This window comes from Mandrillus leucophaeus, unplaced genomic scaffold, assembly GCF_000951045.1.
Source record: "Mandrillus leucophaeus isolate KB7577 unplaced genomic scaffold, Mleu.le_1.0 Scaffold201, whole genome shotgun sequence".
NCBI lineage: Eukaryota > Metazoa > Chordata > Mammalia > Primates > Cercopithecidae > Mandrillus > Mandrillus leucophaeus.
Genome location: NW_012102044.1, coordinates 912126 through 924174, shown reverse-complemented (window position 1 = coordinate 924174; position 12049 = coordinate 912126). Strand labels below are relative to the sequence as shown.

At 58.1% G+C, this 12049-nt stretch overlaps 1 protein-coding gene across 1 annotated transcript; it reads right to left on the bottom strand.

The window, feature by feature from the left end:
- Positions 1-6683: 6683 nt before the first annotated feature.
- LOC105539262 (retinitis pigmentosa 1-like 1 protein) lies at positions 6684-11414 on the bottom strand. The gene is made up of 2 exons (XM_011979449.1): positions 8007-11414; positions 6684-7970 (listed from the first exon to the last, which is right to left on the bottom strand). The coding sequence occupies exons 1-2, from the start codon at positions 11412-11414 to the stop codon at positions 6780-6782; spliced, it is 4599 nt and encodes a 1532-aa protein (XP_011834839.1). The 3' UTR covers positions 6684-6779.
- Between the last annotated feature and the right edge of the window lie 635 nt (positions 11415-12049).

Here is a 12049-nt window from a genome sequence, read left to right as displayed (position 1 = left end):
ACGGTGACAACCCCTCCCAGAGCCCTGCCGCCCGCGGAGCCTCCCCCAGTGACCTGTGCGGTCCCCAACGGAGACGCGGGAAGCGAGCCCTGGAGAGGCCTGGCGACGCGGGCAAAGCCACCTAGCCGGCGACAGGGGCACTGGGCCTCCATCCAGTCCCCCAGGGTCACACATAGGCCTTTATTTTCTGATCCTGAAAGTTATGCAAATGCATTTAAATTAACGCAGAAAGCAGATAACGACAGGAAAACGTACCTACACATCGGTGTACGTGGATAACCACTGCTCACCTTTCTTTGCACTTCTCTTCCTTTGCCCCCTTCATAGGTATTTACGTATTTGGATCTACTATTTTATATTGGATTTTTTTGTTTTTCTTTTTGAGGTGGAGTTTCACTCTTGTTGCCCAGGTTGGAGTGCCATGGCGCCATCTCAGCTCGCTGCAACCTCTGCCTCCTGGGTAGGTACTCCTGCCTCAGCCTCTTGAGTAGCTGGGATTACAGGAGCCCGCCGCCACCAGGTCCAGCTAATTTTTGTATTTTTAGTAGAGATGGGGTTTCACCATGTTGGCCGGGCTAGTCTTGAACTCCTGACCTCAGGTGATCCGCCCTCCTTGGCCTCCCAAAGTGCTGCTGGAATTACAAGCATGAGCCACTGCACCCGGCCTTATATCGGATTTTAGATATTAAATTGTACAATATTTTCCATTTCACAAAGTTCTTCCTCAGCTAATTTTAAATGACTGCTTATTTCACTGAATAAGACACCATACTTTATTTAACTAATCTCTTTTTTTTTTTTTTTTTAGTGGAGTCTTGCACTGTTGCCCAGGCTGGAGTGCAATGGTACGATCTTAGCTCACTGCAACCTCCACCTCCCAGGTTCAAGCGATTCTCCTGCCTCAGCCTCCCGAGTAGCTGGGATTACAGGTGCCCGCCACCACGCCTGGCTCATATTTTGTATTTTTAGTAGAGACGAGGTTTCACTATGTTGGCCAGGCTGGTCTCGAACTCCTGACTTCGTGATCCGCTCGCCTCGGCCTCCCAAAGTGCTGGGATTACAAACGTGAGCCACCGCGCCTGGCCGAGAGTGAGACTTTTAATGATGGTCTTGCAGGATCCGGTGTCTAATGGGCAGCCACACCCAGCGCAGTTTCAACAAGGAATTCATCCCTCGTGCACAGGTCCCTGCCCCGGTTCCTCCCAGGCTGAGTACTCTGGGGTCACAGTCTTCTGGGACGTGATCTGTTGGTTGTCGGGTGGGGGCTGTGGGTGTTTTCTTTAGGGTTGTCCTGCTGCATTTTGTTGCGGCCCACAATGCATTGCAACCCCAGTCAGCTCAGGGGCTCTTTAAGCATTTGACTTACGACCTAAGTAGCTGGGCAGGCTGATAAGAACAGACAAAGCCAGCTATTTTGCAGGCTGGTAAACTTTCATCTTAGACTAAACTTCTTTAGTTCGGGTGAGAGCACCTAAGGGTCGGGGGGAAGGGAGGGAGAAGGGGAGGCCAACAAGTAGGCACTGGCTAGGACATCCTGTTTCTTCTGTAGTTTACCGACCTAAGCCGATTCAAGGCATTTTGTCTTGGAAATGGACCACTGTAGGCGTTGCTTCCTTCATTCTCTGTTTGGCCTCCTTTGTTCTTCTAGGAGAAGATGCCTCAGCACTTTCACGAGTTTGGGGTGTGCACAAATGGGTTTTCTAACAGGCTCCTGTGCCTTCCAGTGGCTTCCCAGGCACCACCTGGGGTTGTGGACCTGAGCCAGGCCAGTCCTCTCACTGTCAGAGAAATGGTGAGCACTGCTCAGCTGCTCAGTCCTGGGCTTCGGGGGCTACGTGACATCCATTCCTGTCAAAAATCCACGGCGGCCATAAATATTCAGCAAATGCACCGAAGCTCAAACAGACAAATGTACAGGCACTTCCTGTTGTGGTTGGGGCTTTTTCTCCTGTTTAGGGAAACTTTTGACTACCCCAAGCTTATAACAATATCCCAAGAACAGGGTTTGATCACACTTCTATGTACACCAGTCGCAAAGACGCCCTCAATAAGCACTTTTAAAATAGAAGTTCTAACGAAAGCCTGCGTCCTACCTTAATTGACAGGGGTTTTCTTTCAGGACAAGAGGTGCCTGCACCATCCCAAAGCCTCGGCGGCCGGGCCAGTGCTGTCAGACACGAGGCGTCGGCTCGTTTCAGTGGAACGAGCTTTCCTCCTCCCCAGATACCAAGAATCGCACCACCCACCGGCACAGCAGCGGTTCAGAATGCAGGCATTTCCAGCTAGGTCTGGCGTGAGCTTAAACCACCCGCTGTTAAACCCTCATGAAAAGTCACTGACAAAGTTCTGCTGCACACAGAGTTGCGGAGTTGCTGGAGAGAGGAGGGTGTCTCACAGACCCGCTGGGCCCGTTGCACCCATACTCCCTCCCTCCCTTCTGTCCAGTCTCCCTCAACATCCGGGAGGACACTCCAACCCTTTGGCCCCACCGTGGCCCAGGTGCACTGGCCGAAGTCCAGTTCCCCAGGTCTTGCTCCGGGGCGAGGCCGGCACAGTCTTGACTGGACGGAGGGAGGGTCTGGGGAGCGCATGGCCTTGTTTCTCTAAGCACACCCTAAGGGGTTCCTCTCCCACTTGGGGCCCCCTGCTCCAGACCCTCTCTCCTGCCTGGGTCACTGCCCCAGGCTGGCCACATTCACCCAATGGGGGTCTGCCCCTCGCCCCAGGCCTGAGTCCTACCTCATTTATGCAGCTGCTTCAATAATGCAAGGAAGAGATTTGTAATGGGAAAGGTATTTTATTTCTTTTTGAAATTATTTCCAGTTGAATGATGTTAGTAAAAATACAGAGAGAATACAACAAATGACATTTAGTAATTTTTTCTGACTAACCCATTTTAGCATTGTTTATATACAAAGAAGAATATGAACAAGAAAAAATTTAATAAATAGCTATAACCTAATACATAACCGAAAGAACATAACTCCAACAGCAGAGATACCCTGATAACGGAATAAGGAAGTGGTGCTGAGCTTGTAAAATCCTAGACAATGACCCCCCCTGAGCGAGTGCCCTGAGCATGACCACATTCTCGTAGCCATCTCAGGACCTTCCTGCCGCTGGAGTGCACCGCCACCTGCCCAGCTGCTGTCACTTGCACCCACAGACGTGTGGCTCACAGCAGGCCTGTCAACAAACAGAGGAACCGTAAAAAACTGCAGGGAGGAGGCAGTCAACGAGTCGCTCAAATACACAAAATTAACCATGTTAACTAAGAAGCTAAAATAAATATCCTGTTTTCTTTCTTTTCTTTTTTTTTTTTTTTAGACGGAGTCTGGCTCTGTCGCCCAGGCTGGAGTGAGTGGCGCTACCTCGGCTCACTGCAAGCTCCGCCTCCCAGGTTCACGCCATTCTCCTGCCTCAGCCTCCTGAGTAGCTGGGACTAGAGGCACCTGCCACCAGGCCCAGCTAATTTTTTGTATTTTTAGCAGAGATGGGGTCTCACTGTGTTAGCCAGGATGGTCTCCATCTCCTGACCTTGTGATCTGCCCGCCTTGGCCTCCCAAAGCGCTGGGATTACAGGCGTGAGCCACTGCACCTGGCCTCTTTCTTTCTTTGGGTTTTATTTAAAATGCCCGTGGGGGTGGTTAGTGCACCGTTCTTCTGCTGTAGTTATTTCACCCCGGGAGGGTGTGGGCCTTAGCCCTGCGGAATGATGGTCGTCTCTGCAGTGTGAATACTTCCACACCCTATCTTCCAACCTGCCCCGTCTCAGCTTAGCAGGAACGTACAGACCGCTCTCAAATCCCCGTGAAGTCACTGGTCTTTTTTCCCTGCACACAGAGTAACTGCGGTGTTTTCGAGCTGAGGGCAGTGTCATGCTGGGCTGTATCTGGCACACGGAGAGGACGGGCCAGCCGAGCAGGTGGCCTCCTGGCCGCTCACAGACTGTGCCCGCCAGACTGAGAGAGGGGTTCAGGCACGACGCTTCCAGAGCTGTCATCTGGAGGAGATTCTCATCATTTTTTCCACCACTTAAAATAAAACCACTCAATGCCTTGTCCGGTGCACTCTCTGGTCTATTTAAAAATAGCAACACAAGTCCCACCGCTTCTTATTTCTAAAGGGAACAGCCAGTGAACATATTTTTACCTCCCGTGTCTGTCATCACATTCTTGCCACTCATTGCCTCAAATCCCAAATAGGTAAAGAGTGAGGGCCGCGCCGCTGTGCCTGGAGTGGCAGGGGCAGCCGCACAGACCTGGGGGCCCCTGACCTCCCCCAGCTCCAGGGAGGACGCCCCAGGCATGAGCGGAGGCCACCAGCAGGACAAAGAGGCCGCTCTGTCAGCCCCTGCTGGGCCCCTGAGTTCCTCTCTCATGGGCCTCTCTGGTTGGGTGGCTCCGAGAGGCCAACTCCAGCCCCAGCCGCAGGCTCCCAGGACTGCAGGGGCAGGGACTCCGGAGGTCCGTGTGCTCCGGGAGAGAGAGGACCCTGTCCTCCTAGCAGGGGTCCAGCGGCACCACAGCAAGACCTCTGCCCCCATCCGTACCCCCGGACCATCCTGTGTGCAGCCGGGCTGCCCAGGCCCCACACACGCGAGGCGCACCCAGCACTCAAGAGCCTCCACACACAGCGACTCACACTGAGAACCCACACACCAAGCAGAAACCCCTCGACTGGGCCAGGAGCACAGCCCCCCGATTTATAGAGAAGGCCCCGGGTGCCCTCTGAGGGGAGCTGTGGGGAGCGGCCCCCCAGAGCTGAGCACAGCCCGACCTTCCTTCCAGACACCAGCACTGGCATGTCCTAGCAGGTGAGGGTGGGTCAAACCTGCTGGATCTTAAGTTAATTGTTCGACGTGAAGGAAACCTGTGCGCGCCCTGGAGCACGACATCCCGCCGCCTGCGTGGCCCCCGAAGCCAAAGCCACTGGCACAATGGGGCCCTTTTTTCTGCCAGAGTGGACCTTCCCTGGTAGGAGAGACCCCAGCCTCGCCGTGGGCAGGACGCACTTGCTAAACGCCCTCTCAAAGCCAACACTGGAAAACACCTTCCTCTAAATGAACATCCGAGTCAGAAAACAGAGGTGCTCACAGCAGGCACCACAGCCCCTGTCGGAATGTGTAGGGCTGTTTCAGGAAACTGCTCAGTAGCGAAGGCAGAAAACGCCAAGACACCTTCAAAAAGCAGGAATTAACTTTCCACAGGGAGGGCACCACCAAAAACGAGGGTGCGGGGCTCTGTAGGATGACAGGCTGCATCGGTTCACGCTGAAAATCCACCTGCTCCAGGGCCCCTCAGGCAGCTGGGTGGCCTCACGGGTCAGGGTTTCAGAGGCCAGCGAGTGGCCTGGGACGATAGATCGCGACACGGAGGTACATGACCCTATCATGGGGAAGAAAGTGCTTTAAAATAGATGCATGGAGGAAAAGCCTAAAAAGTAGTCCGGAGTAGCAACAAAAACCATCTCCAGGCAATGTGACGAAGGGCCGCTTTGATTTCCGTCTTGTGCTTCTAGACAGCATTCAAATATTCCAGCCTGAAACGCGTTATCTCAGCACCTGAACAAGGCTGGAGTCGTGGGCCGCCTCGGACCAGGGCAGGAAACACTTCTATGCTGTTTGGGAGGATGGAGGACAGACAGCGATGCTCTCAGGTCACCAGCACCAGCGGAGCCACCCGCAGGGACTGCAGGGAAGGGAACTCGGCACCCGGTTTCCAGACGAAGCTTCCTTGGGATCCTGGCTTCCCAGGGCTCCGCACTGTCCCTTTCTCAGAACTTAGCGTGAGCATTTCCTGAGGCCTCTTCCTCCAGATGAGCTGGCTCTGGCCTGGCATCCCAGTGTCCCCACACCCTCTGGTGACCACCACATGGCCCAGCAGCCACACAGCACCTGGCACCGCCTGGGCGTCTGAGGCTGGAGGAAGCTCTGCCCTTTCTTTTTTTTTTTTTTTGAGATGGAGTCTCGCTCTGTCCCCAGGCTGGAGTGCAGTGGCGCGATCTCGGCTCACTTCAAGCTCTGCCTCCCGGGTTCACACCATTGTCCTGCCTCAGCCTCCCGAGTAGCTGGGACTACAGGTGCCCACCACCGCGCCTGGCTAGTTTTTTGTATTTTTAGTAGAGACGGGGTTTCACCGTGTTAGCCAGGATGGTCTCCATCTCCAGACCTCACGATCCACCCGCCTCAGCCTCCCAAAGTGCAGGGATTACAGGCATGAGCCACTGCGCCCGGCCTGAAACTCTGCCCTTTCTTTCGAGTCCTGCGGGGTGGGGCCGTGTGTGTCACTTTGGGCCCATGGAGGGTGGGTGTCACACGGCCATGTGAGAGCAGGGCATGGCGGGGCATGGACAGGGAGTGGTGGGAGGCAGCCCTGTGAGAGCTGGGGAGGCGTCCCAAAGCACCAGTGTCCTGCAGGTCGAGGGGGGGCACACACCGTGCCACTGCGGGAGGTGTGAGCTCCACGCTGCAGGGTATGTGAGACAGGGGTGAGCCGGCGCCCTTGGGTGAAGACACAAAGAATCCCGAGGGCCTGGTGAGGCCACAGGCCCGCACCTCCCACCCCCATGGCCTCGTGGCTCTGTGGGGTGACAGGGACCCGACCCTCATGTAGCTCAGTCCTCCCAAGGTCAGCTTGTGAAGAAGGGAGAGAGAATTATGGAAACAGGCGTCTCCGTAGGGGATTCTCCAAGACGCATTTGGAGGCAGGAAAATGCCTGAAGGCCCTTGATGGGCAGATGTCACAGTGCTGGGCGAGCCACGCTGTGGACTCGGGGCCTCACTTTGGGAGCTCAGACGTGTCGCTGGCCCTGACGCTCATTGGTCTGAAGGACAAATCGAAGGCCCTCTGGTCACTGAAGCTCTGGGCTTTGTACTTGGCCAGGCGCGTGGACCTCCTGTGACGCTCCGGCTCCGATGCCTTCATCGTGTCCTGCGGGACCCTCTCAGCCCCGGGGTGGTCTGGGGGCCCCTTCTGGGCCGGGGCCTGGGGAGTCCAGCAGCCCCCAGCCTCGGGCGTGGGCTCAGCTGGGCTCTTTCCCAGCCTCAGGGGAGAGGTGGCAACGCTCGTGCCCCTGAGGGGGCGGCTTCCTGGGGGTGGGTGCCGGGTGCTGGGCTCCCCTAGGCCGCTGCCCCCCGACTGTCCACCATCCCTGGGGGCTGGGCTTCCAGACGCCCCACTCCTGCCAGCAGCATCTACTCCCTCAGCTGTGCCACTGATGGGCTGCTCCCAGGCCTGAGACGCCATCCCACATATCAAGGCCTGTTCCCAACCCTGTTCCCGAGCCTGCCCCTGAGCCCATTTCTGGGCCTGCCCCTGAGCCTCTGTCTGGGTCTGCTCCCGACCGTGTTCCCGTGCCCGTTCCTGAGCCCCTTTCTGAGCCTGTTCCTGAGCCCGCCTCTGGGCCTCTATCTGGGCCTGCCCCTGAGCCTGTTTCCGAGCCCGTTCCTGAGCCCCTTTCTGGGCCTGCCCCTGAGCCTCTATCTGGGTCTGCCCATGAGCCTGTTCCTGGGCCCATGCCTGAGCCCCTTTCTGGGCCTGCTGCTGAGCCCGTTTCTGGGCCTCTATCTGGGTCTGCCACTGGGCCTGTCCCTGAGCCTGTTCCTGAACCTGTTTCTGGGCCTGTCCCTGAACGTGTCCCTGAGCCCATTTCTGGGTCTGTCCCTGAACCTGTCCCTGGGTCCCACCCTGAGCCTGTTCCTGGGCCCGTGCCTGAGCCCCTTTCTGGGCCTGCCCCTGAGCCCGTTCCTGAACCTGTTTCTGGGCCTGTCCCTGAACGTGTCCCTGAGCCCATTTCTGGGCCTGTTTCTGGGCCTGTCCCTGAACCTGTCCCTGGGTCCCACCCTGAGCCTGTTCCTGTGCCTGTCCCTGGGCCTCTATCTGGGTCTGCCACTGGGCCTGTTCCTGAGCGTGTCCCTGAACCTGTCCCTGGGCCAGTTTCTGAACCTGTTTCTGGGCCTGTCCCTGAGCCTGCCCCTGAGCCCATTTCTGGGCCTGTCCCTGGGCCGCCAGGCTTCCCAGCCCCTTGGAGTCCCCTGGAGGCACAGCTGGGTTCTTGGCAGCCCTGGTGCCCTCCCCCCGCGCTGTGCTCCTCTCCTGCTCCTCCCAGGGTCCCTGCAGATGCTGCTCACCTTGGTCACTGCGCTGGCAGGCACCCCCAACCCCAATGGCCGTCCCTTTGTCCCCGGCCAGATCCTGTGCCCACCGTGTCTGAGGCTCTTTCGCTTGGTTCAGCATAACCTTCGGGCCCGACGGCACCACCCTTTTCCCTGCACCCCCGGGCTGGGGGGTCTCCTCCTGCGCCTGGTCACTCTGTTGCCTCCCCAGGTCCGCCTGTGTCAGGGGACGCCCCTGGGATTCACCTGCTTGGGTCCTAGGGTCGGGGACACTGGCCCAGAGCTTGGCCTGTGTGTCACCAGCAGCAGGGGGCAGGTGTGCCTGTAGATGGGGAGGGTCCCGCTGGTGGGTGCCACCTGCCCACCCCATGTCCGCCTGCATGGGAGGCATCACGGGAAGCAGATGGTCAGGCTCTGCCCCACCGGGAGACATGACACCCTCCCTGCCCTTTGCCTGTGGGTTCTCAGGAGGCGACGGTGGGAGGCCAGGGCCATAGCTCGGGGACTCTGCCACACTCTTTGCCTGTGGTCTAGGATGATCAGAAGCAGGAATTCCAGACTTTGTGCTGAAACCCAAAAGGTTTCCTTCCACAGCCACATCCTTTCTGCCTCCTACGGCTGCCGTATGTCTGCTGGCTGCCGACGTGTTTGAAGTGTGTAATCGGGGTGCCTCTGGGTGCCGGGCGAGGGCCACAGCGTCCTCTGGGTGATGGGCGAGGGCCGCAGCATCCTCTGGGTGCCGGGCGAGGGCCGCGGCGTCCTCTGGGTGACGGGCGAGGGCCGCGGCGTCCTCTGGGTGCCGGGCGAGGGCCGTACTTCTCAGGAGGCTCCTCCCTGCTGCTCCACTCTTGGGCTCCGAGGATCCCCCGGGGGCCAGGAGGCCGTGGCTGTGGGGGTCTTGAGGGAGAGCCTCTCCTCTGGGATGGCTTTTGGACAAGGCTCTGCTTCCCTCCTGGCCCAGCGTCTCTGGCTCTCCCACTCTGCGGTCTCCAGGGCTCTGGGTGCTGCCTGGCACTGGTGCAGGCGTGGCATGGCTCACAACGCTCCCTGCAGCTGCCATCGCCCCACAGGCTTTCACACCTGGTTTGGGTCGTTCATTTAATGAGGACAGTGGGTTCTCGTGAAATTCATGGCTGGCGATTTCCTCGGCAGCCTTCAGGGGCTGAGCGGACTCTGTTAGCAGTGGCCTTCTGCATTCCTCCAGCGCGTCGGGCACAGTCATGCCCATCGGGGTGACACCCTCAGGCCCCATATGCCCCTTGGATGGTGCCGCCAGCGACGCGGGGGCACCTGTTGGATTTCTCCCGGTCGGGGACAGCACTTGCTGGCTGCTGGAGGCACGGCTGGTGTTTCCCCTCAGAAGGTTTTGTAAGGCTGCAGGATAACTCGTTGCGGAGCCCTTGTTCTGCGTTGATATTTCATTAGATTCTGGCAATGGATGCTTCTCCTCTCTGAGCTCAGAGGTCCTCTCTCCTGAAATATCGTCGGGATTCCTGGGACCGTGTGAATTCTCAAAGCTGCCTTTGTTTTCCTTCCCTGTCTGGAGTCTCTGTGTCGGAACTCTCTCTGGGACACTGTGGTGGGCACCCGCAGTCCCTCTTGCTGCTGCCGGATCCCAAGCTGCCCCTGGCCCTTGCGGCGAAGAGACGCTGAGTCCCACCTGGGTCCCTGAAAGCTTGCTCAGTTCCACTGGGGCTTGGTGACCCTTTCTGTTCTCAGTCACAGTGGGAAATTCTGTGTGTGCATTTTCAACCACATTCCCTCCTCCAAAAATAGGAGAACGTTTGTTTTCACAACTTGCCGTATTTTGCAGCATGGGGGGAGGGGCTGGCATTTCGTGGACAACCGGGATTTGGACAGTTATCCGTGGGGGCTCCGTGGCAGGCTGTGTTCTCCGAGCAGCCTGGACCGATGGAGTGTTCAGTGGTGGGATGTGGCCCGGCACCTTCTGTTCTGGGAAATACTTCTGGGTGGCAAAGAGCGGGTCTCTCCCTGGGTCTGGGAAGCCTGCTCCTTCCCGTTCATCCTCTGAACTGCAAACAGTCATGGTGATTTCAGGGCCCTCCCCTGCACTCTCACCCGGGGGCCCAGGAGACCACGTGAGTCTGGCTCCCCTCACCTCCTGGACGCCTCCTGCAGTGCTCTCTGCCGTGGGGTCTGCCGCCCCATCACCTGCGGCTGATCTGGTGCCCCACGGGCTGGCCGATCCCAGTGGGGACGATGCAGGCACAAGGCCAGGGAGGACTTCACCTGTGCGGGGAGCACAAGAGGGGGCCATCGAGGGGACAGCCTGGCCGTCCCTCCGAGCCATCACCTGGGGTGTCACGGGCTTCGAGGGCCTTGGCTGTCTTTGGGGCTCCCCCTCCAGGGGGCCCTTTCCTGCTGCTTTATTGCCACTGGGTTCCGTCTCCCTGGCACTGGAGAGCACACTGGCTTCTCCTCTGGGCAGACGCCTCGCCTCCGAGTGGCTGATTTTGGTGCAGTGGGACAGCCAGCTCCTGGGGCCACACACGATGGTGGCGATGCTGAGGGCCGGCAGGGGCTCGGCTGTGCAGGCCAGAAAGCGGGCGAGGGGCGTCTTGACGCAGGTGCTGGCCATGGTGGCCGTGTGTAGCACGCACACCTCCGGCCGATGCATCTTCTTCCTCTGCAGGTTCCTCTTCTTCCGCTCCTGCGTGTGCACCCTCAGCGCCCCGGCCTCTGAGCACAGGCAGCTGTTCTGCTCGAACTTCTCCCGCAGCTTGGACAGCACCGAGCTCTTGCCCATGATCTTCGGCAAGAGGCCCCTGGCGACTTTGGGCCGCTCCGCAGCGGGCTTCTCGCGCGCTTCTTTCTCCTTCGCCTCCTTCTCCTCGGCGGCCAAGAATATCTTCAGGATGTTCTTCACGGTGCTCTTCCCGGCCGGGTGGCCCCAGCGGGGCTTCTCGCTGGGGCAGGGCTTCGGGGCCGGCTCCTTGGTCTTCTCCAGGAGCTTGTTGATGGTGGCACCCACGAGGCCCCCACCAGGCCCCTGCTTGTCCTTGGAGATCAGCCGGCCCACCTCCCGGGTCCTCTTGAGGTAGCGCTCCCGGCCAGTGCCCAGGAACTTGGCCTGCAGGAGCTGGAAGCGCGTGGGCCTCTGGGTGGCCTCCTGGGTCTGGGTCTGGTGGCTGGGCCTGCTCTCCCCGGCCTCTGTCCCCGAGGGCCGGTCTGCGCGGCCCGTGACGTACAGCAGCAAGCTGCTGAGGATGGAGTGGGCGGCCGGGTCACAGGCCAGCTTGCCCATCTTCTTCTTCAGGGCTTGGGCGTCCATAGACATGTTGTCACTGCAGGTCTTTCTGCTCTTCCGACTGTAGAAAAAAAGGAATCATCACTTATTTCGTCATTATGTTTTTTGCAAGGTGATTCTAGAACATTGATTATGGAGCAATCCCATGTTCTCAGGGGCCCCGAAAGCGTGGTAGGGAGAGACAGAGATTAGGAGCCAGGAGCTGTGGCTTCTGGGCTGTCCCTGCTGTTAATTCGGGGGTGTCAGGGATGCCAAAGCTTTTCTGGGTCACTGTTTCCTGTTAAATGGCAGGAACTTCTGAGCCACGCTCCTCCTGAGGGCACTGAGGAGTTGACGTTGAACGGTTTTGTGAAAACATTTGGAAAACCACTTTGCATATGCAACATATTAAAAAAATTTAACAAACATATTTTGCTTGTACAGTAGGTGAAACAGCGAGTATAAAGAAGTGTCTGTTCTCTGTGTGGCCTGTGTATGTCTCTACTGTTAAGTACGAAAGATGAAACTAACAGCATCAATTCTGCCACGGTCCAGGGACTTGGATCCCTACAGCAGAGATTCTGAAGATTTGGTAAATCGCTCAGGTCTGGGGTGGGTGGAGGGAGGAGAAAGAATTTCCTCACAAGCTCCTGGGCGGGAACCAGCACTGCAGTGGGCAGTGGCCC